Source organism: Enhydra lutris, unplaced genomic scaffold (assembly GCF_002288905.1).
Source record: "Enhydra lutris kenyoni isolate GAN:26980312 unplaced genomic scaffold, ASM228890v2 scaffoldscaffold72, whole genome shotgun sequence".
In the NCBI taxonomy this organism is placed as follows: Eukaryota; Metazoa; Chordata; class Mammalia; order Carnivora; family Mustelidae; genus Enhydra; species Enhydra lutris.
In genome coordinates, this window is record NW_019154156.1 from 4,249,965 (window position 1) to 4,269,027 (window position 19,063).

General features: G+C 37.9%; 1 protein-coding gene across 3 annotated transcripts in view; it reads right to left on the reverse strand.

The window, feature by feature from the left end:
* Positions 1-19,063, reverse strand: part of LOC111159979 (inositol 1,4,5-trisphosphate receptor type 2) — a 490,010-nt gene that overhangs the window by 332,783 nt on the left and 138,164 nt on the right. For all 3 annotated transcript variants that reach the window (XM_022522705.1, XM_022522706.1, XM_022522707.1), the window contains exons 14-18: positions 10,492-10,633; positions 7,915-8,076; positions 3,531-3,703; positions 1,148-1,267; positions 847-1,032 (exon numbers count right to left, since the gene is read on the reverse strand). In XM_022522705.1, the coding sequence (XP_022378413.1) occupies positions 847-1,032; positions 1,148-1,267; positions 3,531-3,703; positions 7,915-8,076; positions 10,492-10,633 (783 nt within the window). The remainder of the gene's footprint in view (positions 1-846; positions 1,033-1,147; positions 1,268-3,530; positions 3,704-7,914; positions 8,077-10,491; positions 10,634-19,063) is intronic.

Consider the following 19,063-nt stretch of genomic DNA (forward strand, 5'->3'; position numbering starts at 1 on the left):
ATACACTAAGCCTAAAGGCTATGGATAACAGTGCACACAAAACCATCTCACCTTCCCATTCCCAATCAGCTCTGGCCCTAATATCTAGCTTCACTCTATCTTTAGATCCACTCAGTTCTCAAACCAAATGTGACCTATCCAAATGGCATCAGTTACACTTGGATTCAACAACCTCTGAGATCAAGAATTAGCCTTGGCATTGTTGCAATACCTGTAGAAATTGGGGAACACAAGGCACGCTCGGCCTTTCTCAGATTCCTGTCATCTGGGCCCAACCTTTCCCAAGGGCACCCATCAGAGGTTTCTATGCCTTAAACTCAAAGACACCAGCTAGGTTCTTGCTCCCAACATACTGACTTTCGGCAACTACCATGGCGACTTCTGCTGTCAAGTGCCACCAATGAACTTTCATAACTGTACATACCAGCTTCTATCCAGCCCTATTACTCCACATAGTTGTAAACATTCTCTACATTCCTGATGGCTCACTTTCTCTGAGGCCACCTCTGCAGCTGGATCAACACACCCAGCTCAGCGCCAGCCCTCAAGTCCAACACCGTGGTCCCATCATGTCTCTCATCTAATACTGATCAATCACAGGGAGAAAACCTTCTGCTGCACACCAAAACCAAATCAGTGAAAAATAATCAGAAAACTGCAAGTTGTGCAGGTAGAAACCACAGATGTTACCTTTTATTTTGAAGACTTTAAATAATATTATATATTTCCACTACCTTAGTTTTGACATGACTTTTTAAATTTCCTATTCATAGGTACCTGACTTTTAGAGGTTTCAGAGAATTTTCTCTCAATGAACATGTAAGATTGATAATTATGATTCTTTACCTATAATAGGTAAGAACTTCCAAATCAGCTTTGGTGCCTTCTTTTGCTTCTTGAGCAAGGTGCCTGATAGCTTTGCCATGAGGTTCCTTGTTGCTGTCAATCCAGTAGAGCCAAACTTCTTCATCATCAATGTCATCCGAGAGGATGGAGCTCTCCATGGGGTTGTCTACTTGCATTGAAACCAGCCTTGAAATAAATTATACATACAAAATCAATTAAGAAGCTAACTCACAAATACGACAGGAACTACAATGCTTAGAAATAATGAACAGAAAAAGATTTCTCCCCTATCTGGGCTTACTTAGTTTGAATGAGAATGTCTGCATTGCCTGGGCTCAGCATAAATTTACAGATGAGTTCTTGAGTTACAGGTATAGCAGTGGTATTAGAAACACATAGATCTGACAAATAATCCAAAAACCTGGCAAGAGAAAAAAAAATAAATTGAACACTAAGAAAAGGTACTTCATAAAATAGCACAATAAAAATATCCTTGGGGATATAATGAAAGTAAGTTTTTATATCTATTTTTAATAGCTCCATGCAACATTTTTTAATATGTCGCTTAGTACTGCATCATTAGAAGCAAATTAAGCATCCAATTATTTGTGTTTAATATAAATTTTGTTTCAAAAAAGGATATAAGTTTTCTTCTATTTATCTGGTTATATTCCTCCCATAGCACTGTGACTTACTATGTTTAGAAAATCAGTTATCTGCCCTAAAATGAGACTATCCAAGAACTGAATAACAAAACAAAAGCGATGAAAGCTAATGCTGTATTGAGTAAAATAGGAAAACAGCACAGTCAACAAAAGTGGTATGGCCTAGTTGAGTCAAAGGCCCATTTCTACCTTCTAACATTTATTTGCTGTGCTAATTAGGAAAGAAAACTGTCAGTTTGCTTGACTTCTCTGCATTCATTTCTCCCAGATAAAGCTGTGTGTGAAACAGAATTGTGGAATATAAGGAAGAGCATGGAGGACGTTAGGAGAAGGAAGGCAAAAATGAAGGGGGGCGTGGAATCAGAGGGGGAGACGAACCATGAGAGACTATGGACTCCAGGAAACAAACTGAGGGTTTTCAAAGGGAGAGGGTATGGGGGATAGGTTAGCCCAGTGATGACAATTAAGGAGGGCACCAATTGCATGGAGCACTGGGTGTTATACACAAACAATGAATCATGGAACACTACGTCAAAAACTAAGGATGTACTGTATGGTGACAAACAGAACATAATAAAAAAATTAAAATTAAAAAAAATGTAAATTTGATGGAATACCGCAATAGTAGGGAATATTACCATAATATTATTCATAAGTAATTATGGTATTATGGTAACATTCCTTACTATTGGGGTATTCTTTTGCAAATTGCTATCTAGGCTTCTGTTTTCTCATCTCTAAAATGTGAATAATAATTTACGATAATAAGCAAGTTGGTGCAGCCACTTTGGAAAACAGTGTGGAGATTCCTTAAGAAATTAAAAATAGAGCTTCCCTATGACCCTGCAATTGCACTACTGGGTATTTACACCAAAGATACAGATGTGGTTAAAAGAAGGGCCATCTGCACCCCAGTGTTCATAGCAGCCATGGCCACAGTCGCCAAACTGTGGAAAGAGCCAAGATGCCCTTCAACAGACAAATGGATAAAGAAGATATGGTCCATATATACAATGGAGTATTATACCTCCATCAGAAAGGATGAATACCCAACTTTTGTATCAACACGGATGGGACTGGAAGAGATTATGCTAGTGAAATAAGTCAAGCAGAGAAAGTCAATTATCATATGATTTCACTTATTTTTAGAGCATAAGGAATAACACAGAGGGCATGGGGAGATGAAGAGGAGAAGGGAGTTAAGGGAAATTGGAGGGGAAGACAAACCGTGAGAGACTGTGGACTCTGAGAAACAAACTGAGGATTTTGGAGGGGAGGGGAATGGGGTGATGGGTGAGCCTGGTGGTGGGTATTAAGGAGGGCACGTATTGCATGGAGCACTGGGTATGGTGCATAAACAATGAATTTTGGAACACTGAAAAGAAATAAAATAAAATAAAATAAAATGAAAAAACATATAATATATTGATAATATTACAATAATATACAACCAGTGTACCTCATGGAAATGTACAAGGACTTAAACAAGACAATGTACATGAAAATATTTTGAAAAACTAGAATTACTATAAAAACATAAAAGATCAAAATGAAAGTCACTCATATTTAAATATGTCTATAAAATGTTTTAATTTCCAATAAGGTAATAACTCTATGATTCATAATTATTATAAAAGCAAACCTAACATAGTTTTGTCCATGAAAGTTAGTGATGTGAAATAATTCCAACTTTTAAGGGGTGCTTGGGTGGCTCGATCAGTTAAGGGTCCATATCTTGATTTTGGCTCAGGTCATGATCTCATGGTTATGGGATCAAACTCCTGCATCAGGATCTGTGCTCAGCAGGGAGTCTTAAGGATTCTCTCCCCCTCTCCCTCTGCCCCTCCCCGCCACTCATGCAGTCTCTCTCTCAAATAAATAAATCTTTAAAAAAAAAGAATTCCAACTTTTAAAATGTTCCAAAAATAAAGCAAAAAGCTCTTTTGCAAAAAGAATAATAATAAAATAAAATAAAGCACAATCCCCACTAGTAAAGAATACTGCATAACCACTTCAAACCTTGGCTCACGATTTCTCCTGAGTAAACTGACAAATGTTTCTATTTCTTTTGCTGTGATATGTTTCTCTAGTAGTTTTCTGTTGTTGTGCAACAAAGCTGTGATGGTATCTTCTGCCAAAATATCATAGCCAATCTGGGACTGCATGACACAGAAATTCTTAGCAATATATTCCTGCAAAGAAGAAAGACTGTCAGAATATGCTGCCAAACAGCTTAGAAATAACAGGTTCTATTAGAGTCAGCAATATCGATTAATTTATTTGTAACAAAAACTCAAATGCATCGTCCAAAGAAAAGCAATAATCTTTCAATAAATATGGTTTTTTGCGAAAGGAAATTGAAACATATGAGCATGTGCCTAATTTAAATTATAATAGAAAGTTATATACATAGAAATATTTAATGTGGGTATTTATATTCTGAAAGCATAGGTGGGAAAAACAAAAATAAACCTAGTTAAAATAACAATTTCTTTCAACATGGTAAGTTTTACATGCCTAACAGAGGCCCTTCTTCTAATTCACACTGAAAGTCATAACCATTGACTGTATCATAACTACAGAAAGAAAATGACTCTGATATTTCATTCATGAGGCTTGACATCTATCCTGTTACATGAAGAGCCCAGGCTGACTTGCAGTGATTTCTTTTTTGTGCATGTCCGAATCTATTAAATCTTCTATTCAAAACAGAGATAAAATCCCATACCACTTTTTATCTTAAAAAGCTACCATACAAGATAATATGAATAATCAATCACTTCAGTGACCAGGTCATTCATCCCATAAATACTTCTTGAGAGCCTACTACATTCCAGGCTGTTTGAGAGACTAGACTATGGCACCAAACAAGATAGGTGAGTTCTCTTGAAGCCTACCTCCCACTGTGGAAAAAAAGGCAGTAAATGAGATAATAAATATGATCCTTTTATATGTTAATAAGTGAAGTGAAACAAAGGGATGGCTTGAGCTGGGATGGAAAATACAGGAATGATCAAAAGGGGGCAGCCATGGGGAGAGAAACATCTAGGTAGGCAGCAGAACCACGTTCTTTGTGCTCTACAAACAAAGGTGGCCCACGTAGCTACAGTGTAGTACATGAAGGAGAAAACAAGAGCTGAAATTGGAGAGGTAGGTCCTTGGGAGCCAGGGTAAAGGGCCAAAATGTTATTCTAAGAGCAAGAAAAAGCCAGAGAGTTTCAGTCATGCATGACTTAGTCTGCTCCTCATTCTCCACACTGACTCTTCTACCTTCCAAGTCACTATTGCTCATGTCCTGTATTCTGTTTATAAGCAGAAATCCCACACAACCATAGACAGACCTGGCAACTAACCCCTTCCACACTCCACAGTTCTCACTTCAGATTCTTGGGGATTCTCGTTGGGAATATATTTCTGGTTCTGTCATGGGCATATTTATTGATTGGAAAGTATTTTTGCCTTAGGTAAAATTTACTGGAACCTAGCTACTCCTTGAAAATGATACAGGTTGCACAAATCTAATTATATTCTAAGCAGCAATTTTGTGGCCTTTCAAAATGATAGCTTTATATTGAGTAACCAGTTAAGTAAAGTAAATGTCTTCTGTTAGTGTATCATTTTAAAGACATGTATTGATTTACACACTTTTATGGCTATTGTATTCATACCCTAGTATAAGGCAAACCTCCAAGATATTTGATAAATAGATCAAGATACTGATAAAAAATATCAAATCAAGTTAAAGGTTGTCACCAAATTCTATAAATAGTAGTAAATAGACCCTCACCCTTAAAGACCTGGGTTAGCACAAAATCACAAAAGAACTCCCTATTAAGACTCTGTACAATACAGATGAGCTAAAGGAAAACAAGACAATTAGGCAAAAAGTAGAAAGTAAAGCTGCTCTATGCTTAACAAAAGCATTCCTGATTCAAAACAAATGAGAACAAGATTATTCAACTATCACTGAAATTGAGTTGGAGCATACATGAGAACATAAGGGAAAACAAAATCTAACCCCCAATGGGTAGTGGTGATTCTTCTACTCTTTTGTCAGCTCAATGATCTACGCCTTGGAAAGAGAGCCCAAAAGAGACAAAAAGTGCCCCCCTACAGTCATATGCTCTAAAGAAACCCAGAAAGCAGGTCCCCTAAAGGGAATAATCATTTACCTGGAATAGTCATGTGCCTGGGTCAGGTGAACTAAGAACAAAGAAGAAGAAGAATTACAGGGGCAGTGTGTGTGTGTGTGTGTGTGTGTGTGTGTGTGTGTGTGTGCGCGCGCGCGCGCACGCGCACGTGCATGTGCATGTGTGTGCATGCGTGTGTTTCCACTTATCAGAAGAATGAATGTTTTCAGAGAGAAATTGCAGACACCTCAACACATTAGGGGCAGGAGTCCCCAGCTAAGACTAAAAAGTGTGAGAAAACATTTTGTGTGCCAGATGAAGAAAGGACATCAGTTAAGATGTGCTGCCTAGGGAATTTACCAGGGACCAGCTGAACAACCACACCCAAGGAGATGGGGCACTGAAGCCAGGGCAGTGATATAGAATGGAAGCTCCTGGGACCCCTCCAAAGGCCGAGCACAATCAAGAATGGCATACATTCTGAGCCCATGGGACTCAGAGCACCAGGTAAATTCTGTAGACCTGTTGGTTTCTCCAGTTAATCCAAGCTCTCTAACACACACTGCTCATGTGTGTAGAGCTGTGGCTTATCTAGCAAAGTAGATATTTCCAGACCCAAGAAGACAAATGAGGTGAGGTGGCATACAGTTAGCAACCTCTAGCCCCCATCTCCACCTCAGACCCCCACAGAATAACACGAGCCTTAATATTGGGGGATTTCTGGGACATTGATTCTCTCAGGGCTTGAAGGTCCACCGTTTAACATCCTGGAACTTGATTTCTCTTCCATTTTAATGCAATGCAGGAAAGCTGGAGGAAAGAATTTCAACAGCAGTATTTCTAATTGGAAGGAAAGGCTGTTTATAATAGGATTATATTCAGAAGTCTTTAAGGATTTGTTTATATTGTCCTCTCCCTCACTCCTTTGCTCCTTGCCAAATTATTTATCTTCTAACTAGTCTATTTTACATATTCTTTTTAGACTCTTCTTCAATCTTGAAATAGAATTTCAAAGCCAATGTATTTTAACAGATTTTTTTTAAAGCAAATTCTTTTTTTTTTTTTTTTTTTTGCCAAAAAACTTTCAAACTACTAAGAGGCAAAATGTGATAATTAAGAGTCTGGGTTTGAATATTGGCTCTGGTTTTAGCACTGTGTAATCTCTGGCAAGTGATTTAACCTCTCTGTGCTTCAGTTCCTCATCTTACCTGAGTTAAGTTACGAAAAATGCTTAGAACTGGGCCTGGTAGGAAGTAAGCACTCAATTAACACAACTAACTATTCCCAAATAAACGCCAGCCTCTGGGCCTGACGTCCTGGCCTAAGTGGCTCAGCCCAACCTGCCTCACCCCAGGCCTCTCTCCCCCACTAAACTAATCAATGAAATTTACTGAAATCCACACTTTTCTCCCAAACTGGTTAAGAGAAACACAGGATGCTAATTTAGGAAATGATAATTAGTTTTCAATAACTTTATATTAAACAAATGCATATTATTAAACGCATTGGAAAATATCGTGTATTTTTAGGATAAAAGTGAGACTTAAAAGAAATTTCATTTGCCATTGGCAACTTTTAGCTTGAGCCCTAGGTTCCCTATCCTCCACAGTTATGACTCTCTTGGGACAAAAGTGCCCTTTTTTAGCACCCATCACTCTCTCTTTATACACTTCTTCACTGAAATGCCTGTTCCCATACAATTTATGAAAATGAGTCTCATCCTCCTCAAATACTTCCTTCTCCAAGCATCCTGCCTGGGCACTCAGCCGCACTGAGCTCTCTCTCTCTTCTGAATCCCCAGAATGCTGCCTTTTCTCTCTCATGTCTCCATTTTGCCTCTCCCTTTATGTTTCAGATATACCTACCATATCTTCACTGCCAGACAAGGAAGTCTTTGGCCTACACGTGAGGATGTGGAACTTCACGTGTTCCTAGAAATGTCAAGAAATGTCTCCCTCCTCTTTATATAACACATCCAGCATGCCTCCTGCCTAGCAAAAGTTAATACCATGCACAAAGACCTCAGACATCCTCTCCCCAGAGATTCTACTTGTACACAGAAGAATAAATACATACGTCAGCACAAAAATACTTACAGGTCATTTTTGTGTGTTGTCAATATAAAACATTTCATTGCAGAGTGGAAATTCCCATTCCTATTTTATGTATTTGAGAACAGTAACAAAAGAACCTTGCTTTTACTTTAAATGTTAAGCAGAGGCAAAGAAGTTTAACAAAAATGTTAAACAGAGGCAACGACGGCAGCCTCCAACCTGGTTTTTCCGATAGTCCTGTTGTGAATGTCTCAGCACACGGTAACACAGCCTCAGCATATACTTGTAGGGAGCGTATCTTTGGTCCCCCAGATCTTCAAGTCTCAGCATTGAGCCTTCTCCTGCCTTCTCTTTAAAGGGTGCTTTGAGAATCCCAAATACCTAATTAGGAAAAAACAAACAAACAAACAAACAAAAAAAACACCTATTCTGATGAACGGAGGTTTATGTTTTACAAATAAATACATTGACTCAAACACACTTTTGTAATATTTGAGTAGAATTCAGGTAAAGGAAAAAGAAGATTTAGAATATAGAACCAACATACTAAGCAACAGAAAAAAATACCTTAAGGATCTAAAGGATTCCTTAAATTGACAAAAACTTTTCAATAAAATACTTAATTTTGTTTAGAAATTATATTTTATTAAAATAAGAAATATCGGGGGCGCCTGGGTGGCTCAGTGGGTTAAGCCTCTGCCTTCAGCTCAGGTCATGGTCTCAGGGTCCTGGGATCGAGCCCCGCATCGGGATCTCTTCTCAGCGGGGAGCCTGCTTCCCCCTCTCTCTCTGCCTGCCTCTCTGCCTACTTGTGATCTCTCTCTGTGTCAAATAAATAAATGAAATCTTTAAAAAAAAAAAAAGAAGAAGAAGAAGAAGAAGAAATATAGGGATGCCTGGGTGGCTCATTCTGTTGGGCGTCTGCCTTTGGCTCAAGTCAAGATCTCAGGAGCCAGCTGGCATCAGGCTCCCTGCTCAGCAGGGAGTCTGCTTACCCTCTCCCTCTGCTCTTCCCCCCCTCATGCTCTCTTTCCCTCTCTCAAATAAATAAATAAAATCTTTTTAAAAAATTAAATTAAATTAAAAATATAAAGATGTCAGGTTGTACCAAATTATGTGAACATAATCAAATGAACTAAAAAAGTTTCATTTCTGTAGGCTTTATAATAACTTCTATTAATGTTCTATAACTTTTTTAAATCAAAATAATATAAAGGAAACATTTACTTTTCATCTGAAATTGACATCAGAAAATGACCTCCAAGTACTGCCTCCAAACCTCTTTCAGAAAGAGTTCATTTATTGTTCTTGGTACATAACAATGTCGCCAAATCAATGAATGTATCAGGATTCAAATAAATAAAGTGCCACTTGGGCAGCTGGTAGTATGTAATGACACACATCATACCAAGGTGAGCAGCTGGGAAACAGCTAAAAAGCATTGAGGAATCTAACTCTTTGAGGCAACATGACAGCAGGTAAGGTCACCCAGGGATGAGCTGGTAGGATGAGTAAATTTTTATGAGGACTCACCTATACAAGGGCATGAGTATTAATACAAGAAACCAAAACAGAAAGTTCACGAACTACAGTACAAATTAGCATTACTTCAATAATTTTATATTCACTAAACCTTGCATTTTATATTTAAAATACTGAAATAAAAGATTAGACATATGTTGGTTGAAATAATATTAATAAATCATTCGAGGTCCTAAAAGTCCTTGAAATCAAATGTTTTATACAAAAGAATGCTAATGTCAGAAAAGCCTTGTCTCATTAGATTTGCAACCTTTATTTTCTTTGAGAGAAATGTTGATTTTATATTTTCAGACAATCAGCCATGGAATATTAATTGGCAGTATGTCTACTGTTCTCCTTTCCCAACTCCACAAGAATACATATATTAATAACACGATTTTTTTTTTAAGTATCTTCCTTGCAGAAGCCCATTACTGTATACGGCAATTAACCAAATTAAAAAAAAAAACAAAAACACAGAAAAGTAGGCACGCCCATATGTGCATATTATCAGGAAGGAATTAATTTACCGGTGTGTTATTAACAATTTCTGAAAGACATAGTATAAGTGCAGCTCTAGACTTCCAGGGAAAAAACTAGAATATTGTACAGAGTACTTGTGAGCTGATGACTAGACTGCCTCACTTTCTAGGGAAGAGAGAGACAGAAGTAGGAAGTAGATGGAGATGGCACTTTCCAAGTTATCCTGGAAATTCTACCTAGAAAATTATTCCAGCATGTTTTCTGGAGATAGTCTGACCCTGTAGGTTTTGTGAGAGGTCTGCAGGAAGCTGTCTCTACAATGGCCCCACTGATCCCTGCCTCCTGGAATTTACTCTAGATAAGATGTCACTTCTCAGACTGAGTTATAAAAGAGACTGTAGCTTCCATCTAGGTGCCCTCTCTTATTCTTTCTTGGATCCCTCATTTCTAAGGAAAGAAGCTTCCCAGTCTCAAGGCAGTCCTAGTAGAGGCCCGTGGGAGTGCGCTGGGAAGTGAATCCTCTTCAGTTCAAGCCTGAGATGACTGCAGCCCCAGGCAACACCTTGAAAGGCAACCTTGTGGAATCCTCTGAGCAAGAACCACCACCTAAGCCATTCCCAGATTCCTAAGCCACTCCCAGATTCAGAAACTGTGTAACTAGTATCTGTAGTTTTCAGCCTCGAAGTCTTGGGGTAATTTATTACACGGCAATAGTTAACTAACACAAGGACTTCCCTGATGCTACAATTCAAAAAAACTAAATATGCAAATGTAGTATATGAAAACATTCACCTGTGCCAATATGTTTTGTTCCCTCATCAATTTTTGACGTTCTCGGTTTGGCTTAGTGATAACCACATCCAGAACTTCTTGTCCATTATTAAGTACATCAGCCACAAAGAAGATGAGGTCTTCCAATAATTTGGTTACAAACCTATCATAAAATGAAAAGGAATTTTTACTCTAGTTTTGGAAAATATTTTTTAATAAACACTTAAGGACTGAAACATTAGAAGATTGAGAGTATTTTGTAATAAACATTCTTTCACCAACAAAATACCTAATTCAGTTGACATTTACCTAAATCTTTACAAAGAACACGCCTTCTCCAGCTCCTGCAGCCCCCAGTCCTGCCTCAAGTTTCTAGTCAAGTATTTGCAAATACAATTATGAAATAAAGCCACATGAGCCCCAACAGGAGATGAGTTGATAGGCTAACACCACCAGATCCTTTTCTATGACTAACCAGCAAAGAAGAGTATTTCTGCTTAAGGGAGGACAGCTCAATTTCTAAATTTCTAAATTTCTAAATTCAAATCATTTTTCTACTATTGACTCAAACTACATTTCCTAATACTTACCACACTTCTATATCTCCAATGAACAGAACAGGAAAAACCTAAATGATCTGTGAACAGATTCAGAGCAAGCAATCAGCTGTTCTAAACTGTTCTTAAACTAGGGATGCCTGGGTGGCTCAGTCAGGTAAGCATCTGCCCTTGGCTCAGGTAATGATCTCGGAGTCCTGGGATTGAGTCCCACATCAGGCTCTTTGCTCAATGGGGAGGCTGCTTCTCCCTCTGTCTGCCATTCCCCCCTGCTTGTGCTCTCTCTCTCTCTGTCAAATAAATAAAATTTAAAAAAATTTTTTTAATAGTAAAAAAAACCTGTTCTTAAACTATTACCTGATCTACAAAAATCATATCAGTCTAAAATCATATACTAATGTTCACCTTTAACTCTACATTTTAGTTATTAAATATTACTTGAATTTCAGAGGCATTTAGAATCTGAAGTATCTTGAAAACCCTTCCTCCCTTAGCTGTCTTATTTCTCCTTCCTGTATGCTTTTTATCATGTTCCATATGAATTTTTAAATGTTTTAATTTTTGAAAAATTTTGTCCAGCAAATACATACACATATATGTATCTATACATGTCAGCATATCATTCACTATTATTAGCATGGTCAATCATGATGGCATCAATAAGAAAACTACAATATAAAAGATTCAACAAATCCAGAAAAGTGTAGAATGGATTCAGTTAGGAAATATCTTGATCTGTCTCCGATCTACCTTCTAAAAGAGAAAGTAACTTTCTTGGAGCCAAATGGACATACCTTAATCCAGAATTTAGCCACCTACAGCCAAATTTTAGCCTATTTCCAGGAATCATAAATTCTACTCCAACACTCCAGAGATTCTATGTTTTCTTGGGGTAACTATTTTAAATTTTAACCCAATCCGTTTCTTTTAAAAAATGTGCCTGTGTAGGATTCACTCTCATAGCCTTTGAGGGCAACCACAGAAATGTATATGATTTGTGTGCATTGAAATGTGGTGTGAATTTCTTTTGAAATTTTGACTTAGTGTCCTCCAAATCATTCTGGTATTCCTAAAAACAAAAATTATTTTCAGTCCAGGTTTCTTCAACCAACTGTAATAAAGTTGAACTTCAGTTGCTATCTGTTCAATCTACAAGTTGAGTTTGAGCATAAATAGATGTATTTTCTTTTAAAATTATTAATATTCTTTTTCTCCTGTTTCAAGTTAAATGTGTTCCAATGTTTAGACATCTAAGAAAGCACAACTGTGGGACAGCTACAAATCACTCTGCTTCAAAGTCTTCCAAATGGCCTCAACTGGGGACAGTTACTGGAATGACGATCAATTAACAGTCTTAATGGAGGATCACTATACATTAGTCCTGCTTACACAACCTGGTTCCTCTGCTGATGGGGCAATGGAAGGCAAGAAAACCAGTCTTGTCTCTTAACCTCTGAAACTTTTTCCCCTTTTTCACCTCAAGCACCCCATCTGTGGCAAAGCTACTGGGTTTTTTCAGTTTAGATCAAACTCAATTCTATACTCAGAAGTGGTTTGTCCTACTAAATCATTCAATCTTATTTGCTTGTACTAAAGACTTTTGTGAGACTTCGTCATATGTGGAAATGATAACTAAAATATATTGTTTGAAAGATATACCTAAAAAAATAAAAAGCTCTGTGGATTAGGAAGAAAATAAGAAAAACACAGCCAGGAGTGCCCAGGTGGCTCAGTAAGTTAAGTGTTTGCCTTTGGCTCAGGTCCTGATCCTGGGGTCCTGGGATCGAGTCCCGCATTGGGCTTCCTGCTCAGCAATGAGCCTACTTCTCCCTCTTCCTCTCCCCCATCCCCTACTTGAGCTCACTCTCTCTCAAATAAATAAATCTTTAAAAAAAAAAAAGAAAGAAAGAAAGAAAAGAAAACAAAAGAAAAAATACAGTGATAAGCAAGGATACTGTTCAATCCTTGCCAGATAACTGGGACTAACAGCACATGGTAGGGAACTAAGCTGAAGACATGAAAGCAGGTATTAAAGGAGGTTTTCCACCTCTTAAAAGAACCTTAAAACTTGGTGGCTCCTTTTCAGCTCTGGCTATGCAGTGGTAGCAGGAAAGAAATTCATGACAGGACTGGACCTCACCACCTGTGATCTCAACAGCTGAGCCTCAAATTACCACAGGACTCGGGACTCTTAGTCCTCAGTTTCACTCCTCAACTAGCTGAGACGTGCCAAGTGGAGGCAACCATGAAACTGATAGAGGAGATAAGCAAATGAAAAGAAAGGAAAAGCAAAAACCACACACCTAAGAAGAGCCTGCATATTCAAATTCCAAAGCACAAGGGGAAAACGGACATGAAGCCAGACCCACCATATGTAAAAAACAAGAGGCCAGGGCACTGGGTGGTCCAGTCTGTGAAGTGTCTGACTCATGATTTTGGCTCAGGTCATGATCTCATGGATCATGGGATCGAGCCCCATGTTGGGCTCTGTGCTGGGCATGGAGCCTGCTTGAGCTTTTCCCTCTCCCTATGCCCTCACCCCATTCATTCTCTCTTGAGCACTCTCCTCTCCCAAATAAAAAAAAGCCTTTAAGAGAAAATCAAGAGGCCAATTCATTACCAACAAAATGCAAGTAACAGAACAATTTCGAAATGATTTTTAAATAACTTTTTTTCCATCACCAAAGAGATTAAGAAAGCAATTATATACCAAAAACGACAAACATATCTTAAAAAGGCAGATATGAATGAAAAGGTGGATACACAAGAGAACCAACAGAAAACTGAGAAATAAAATTATAATCATTTAAATAAAAATCTAATTCATGAAGTTAAACTATTCTGTACACTTTCTAAGAAAAATTAGTGATTCGTAAGACAGTATCAAAAATCAATCCAGAAAGCAGCACAGAGAGATTTAAAAAGGAAAATTATAAAAAGAAAATTAAGAGATAAAGAGGATCAATTAAGAGGCTCAAACATATATTTAATGGGCATTCCAAGAGAGAGGAAAGAGGGAAAAGATTAAGAAGTAGCATTTGAAAGAAAATGGCTGAAAACTTCAGAATTAAAGGAAAACATAAGTACACAGAGTAAAAGCATACCTTAAATGTTAGGTGGGAAAAACAAAAATTAAATTTCCTTATGTTTAAAGAATAAAAGGTTTTTTTAATGAACTCACAGATACAGAGAACAGATTGCCAGACGTGAAGTGAAAGGTAAAAGGAGTGAGTGAAATGGGTGAAGAAAGTCAAAAGGTACAAACTTCCAGTTATACAATAAATAAGTCCTGGGGGTGTAATGTACAGCATAGTGGCAATAATTAAAAATACTCTATCATATATTGAGCAGTTGCTATGAGAGTAAATCTTTAAAGCTCTCATCACAAGAAAATAAAATTTCTCTAAGTCTATATGGTGACAGATGTTAACTACACTTACTGTAGTGACCATATCATGATATACACAAATATCCAGCAATTATGTTGTACACCTGAAACTAATATAATGTTGTATGTCAACTGTACCTCAAATTTTTTAAATGCATTAAAAATTTCCTTGTAAATACACCAGAGTAAAACTTCAGGATATCAAAGACAAAGAAAAAATGTACAAAATTACCAAAAAGTAAAGCATAAAGGTCAATAAAGTAAAAATTCCATCAGCAAAAGACTTCTTTTTTTTTTTTTTTTAAAGATTTTATTTATTTATTTGTCAGAGAGAAATCACAAGTAGGCAGAGAGGCAGGCAGAGAGAGAGGAGGAAGCAGGCTCCCTGCTGAGCAGAAAGCCCAATGCGGGGCTTGAACCCAGGACCTGGGATCATGACCTGAGCCGAAGGCAGCGGCTTAACCCACTGAGCCACCCAGGCGCCCCAGCAAAAGACTTCTTAATGAAAACAAAATATGTCTAAAAATAATTACATTATAGCCTTAAAATACTAAGGGAAAATAACTGTCAAGCAAACATTCTATATATAGTTAAAATAGTACTTAAGAGTGGCAGCAAAATAAGTATGTTTTCGTATATTCAAAAATTCAGAGGATTTAAAACCCATAGACACTGACTGAACAGCTTTAAGGAATAAATTTCAGCAAGCAGAAGAAGTAAAATATAACAAGAAATACAATTCATAGTAAAGCTAGTTTTTAAAAATAAAAAATTTAATGAAAAAGTGGTATATCATAATTTATAGGATACATCTACTTCTTTGTAGGTATCAACTATTATTAAAAGAAAATTTTAAACAAAATTTACACAGAACTATGGTTCTAGACAAATATTCCAAGAAAGATGTGAAGGAGAGTATCAGTGCATTTTCTCCTATGAGCAAAAAGTACTTTTCTCCCATGAGCAGAAGAAATAAATATTTAATAGCTTCAAATTTTATAGGAAAGAATATGCAGTTATGCAGTTAAAATGAATGGCAAGAATTTAAGGGCAATTGCTAAAGAATAGCAACATGACCTAAAGCTTTTAAACCAGTACAGGAAAAAGAAAAATGGGGAAAAAATATAAATTTTATCACTCTAGCAGAAAGCAAGAAGGTAGAGGGAAAAGAAAAAAAAAAAAAAAACTACACTAAAGAAAAAAATTAGAATAAATCCAAACACATTATTTCTTTTTTTTTTCTTAAGAGAGATTTTAAAAAGGAGAGATTTTATTTATTTATCTGAGAGAGAGAGTGATCAAGAGAGAAGGAGCAGGGGGAGAAGCAGACTCCTAGCAAGAGGGGAGCCCAGGATCACGACCTGAGCCGAAGGCAGACATTTAACCGACTGAGCTACCCAGGTACGCCTGAACACATATTTCTTAAATGAAAATGATTTAAAGACTATCAGATTCTATTTTTATTTTATTTATATATTTATTTATTGGCCTCAGGTCTTCTATTTTTTTTTTTTTACACTTATCATGCTGTGAGTTCACAGAGAATGGGTTCCAGGAGTTCAGGATCCCTTCCATTGGTTCTCACAAAGTGTGTTTCTCTGGGCAGAACAGGCTGGAGCTTCCATTGAACCCAAGTACCTTTCTTTTCTGTTTCCTTCTTTTTCTGTTTATTTTCCTTCATACTGTGCAGGCAGCTATCTCTGTTCTTTGAGTGCTTAATATGCATTAATCCTCTTGGCAACAGTCCTACCCTTGCTGGTTTACAACAATGCCAACAACATCTTGGGAAACGTTGTATACTCTTCCAGCTTTGCCATGGTAACATGTGTGGGTGTTCCTTTTTGAACAGTGCCCGTTCCCTTGATGTTCACAAATCGTATACTTGCATGTACGTGGCCAAAGGAACCACTCCATGTTTTCTAAAAGGCCTAGAGAATATAGCGGGGGCCCCCTTCTCTTTCTCTTTATGTTGGTCTTTTTGGAGAATTACTGGAAGATGGGGACTCCAGATGAAAGGAATCCAATTAGGTGAGGAGTTAAAATGGTGGAGTAGTAGGGGGACCCTATGCTTGTCTTATCCCTTGAACACATCTAGATAAGTATCAAATCATTCTGAACACCCAAGAAATCAATCTGAGAACTGAGAGCACAAACTACACAACAGGAGGGAGAAAAGAAAGAGATCAGATTAGATTTTTAAAATCTAGCTCTCTGAGGGCACCAGGGTGGCTCAGTCAATTAGTGTCCATCTTTTGATTTCAGCTCAGGTCATGATCTCAGGGTCATGAGATGGAGCCCTACATTGGGCTCTGTGCTCAGCGGGGAGTCTACTTGAGATTCTCTCCTTCTCTCTCCATTTCCCTCGCCCCTCGCCCACCACTCACTCTCTGTCACTCTCAAATAAATAAATATTTTTAAAAATTATAATAATAAATAAAAAACAAAATCTAGTTCTGTGTTGCTCACAAGAGACACTACTAAAACAAAATGACCAGGAAATCTGAAATAAACTGATATTCAAAAAGCAGCTTTAGACACATACTCAACAGAAGATAGCTAGTGTAGCAACTGTATAATCAGGCAAATAAAATCTAAGGACAAATGGCATTGCTAAGGAAGATACTAACTTTGAATTACAAGGATATCCGATCTGAAAAAGCAAACAAACAAGGATATCAGATGTGGTGATTCTATGTGGGATGACCACTATTCTAGATCCTGAGTTTCTATCGTGAGGAATCAGAACCAACCTCAAACCAGTAAACTGCATAAAAACATGGCCATGGGCTGCTTTGTTCACTGCCACATTATGAGCGTGTGTGCCTGCTGCATGTCACAGCACCTGGCGTGTACCAGGAGTTCAATATTCACGAATTAATTACATCTCTGAACTACAAATGCCACTGAGGAAGCCCACATCTCTTTCTGTACCCTCAGAGGTAAAACATGGTGCAGAGATTCTGGTTGAGGACTCTATGCGTCACTTATTCCAGCTCTGAACAGCAGTTAACCCCACCCCATGCTCCCTCCTCTCCCACCCGCTAATATGTTCCCAATACTCTCTATATTGTTGGTGCAACTTTGCGCAGTAAGATGAGAAAATTCCACTGAAAAATATCTGAGGTTGAGGCTCTTGGAGCATAGTGGCTTGTGCCTCTAGAGGCCATACTAGGGCGAGTGAAGGGGGAGCCACGAGTGAGAATTCAAACAATGCCGGCATTTTGAGCTAGATCTGCAATATTCTAACACCTTCCCTCTGACCTTGTCTCATTCTTTCTGGTTTGAGTAAAAGAAGATCTAATAATAACTTCATTCTCTAGAGGGGAAAAAAAGTCTGAGTTGTGAAGTATTTTCAGAAAGAATTTTATATTGAATTCTAAAACAGAGAAAATAATGTAAATGCATTCAAGTATGCCAATAAGTTCCACTGTCCTGACAGGCAGCTTTGAATGAATATTGGTGGGAGATGACTTTCCAAAAGTTACTAAATTAAAATCAATAATTGCAACTTGATATTTCTCAGGCATATTTCTCTTTCTTCTGATGTTTCTTTCTTACTCTAAAACATGGGAAAGAAGCAGGGAAAATAAAAACACATGATCCCTGCTCAGTCCTGGGTCCAGTACCTTCCTTCAAGAATCATGAGGGGGAGGGACGCCTGGGTGGCTCAGTCAGTTAAGTGTCTGCCTTCAGCTAAGGTCATGATCCAAGGGTCCTAGGATGGAGTCCCGCATCAGTCTCCTTGCTTGGCAGGGAGCCTGCTTCTCCCTCTGCCTGCTCTGCCTGCTCTGCCTGCTCTCCCCCTTGCTTGTGCTCTCTCACTCTCTCTCTCTGTTAAATAAATAAATAAAATCTTAAAAAAAAAAAAAAAAGAATCATGAGGGGGCAAGATTCTCTCTGGCAGAAACTGATAAGCAACTTGCTCCCGGTTACAACCAGCTATGGGGGAGGGCTCATATCTACTCTTTACTTGTCCTTTTCCTCAAGAAACACCTTACTATTAGCAAGGGAGACTTTTTAAGTGAGGCTGAGTAAATTTCTGTGCATATATGAGAGTGACAGAGACAAAGAAATGGATTCATCAAAAGGAAGCACTGACAGACAAGTAACAGGCAGATAAAAAGTGTTATCTGATGATCCAGCTTGGATATCTAATTGTCTATAGTCCAGAAGTGTTGGGCAGTTGTGTCAGCTTTTGGCCTTCATTCATTTTTTCCAATGAGGTTTGAGGTACAATTGAATATACAAGAGTTATTTTCAAATTCACATTTGTGAGTGGGAAAACAGAGTTAAGAACAGAAAGTAAGCAGAGAAACAGGTATTCCATTTGTTTGCCTATTTGTGATGTTTTTCTACAGATAGTGGTGGGAAGAAGCAAGTTGGATTTTTGTTCCTTTGTATTATAAGATACATCTAAGGGTGCATAAAACATAAATGTTTAGTGGTGGAATACCTCTAAGGTGACCCCATAAAGCCACCACCCAAAGCAGGAAATTGGACACAGCAGGATGCTCCTTGAATCCCTTCCCTCTCAGGAAAACACCACCCTGATTTTTGTGACAGTTATCTTCTTGCATTTCTTTATAGTTCTGCCAATTTCTTAAGCACTTGAAAGAAACAGAATTTCACTTTGCCCGCCCTTGAACTG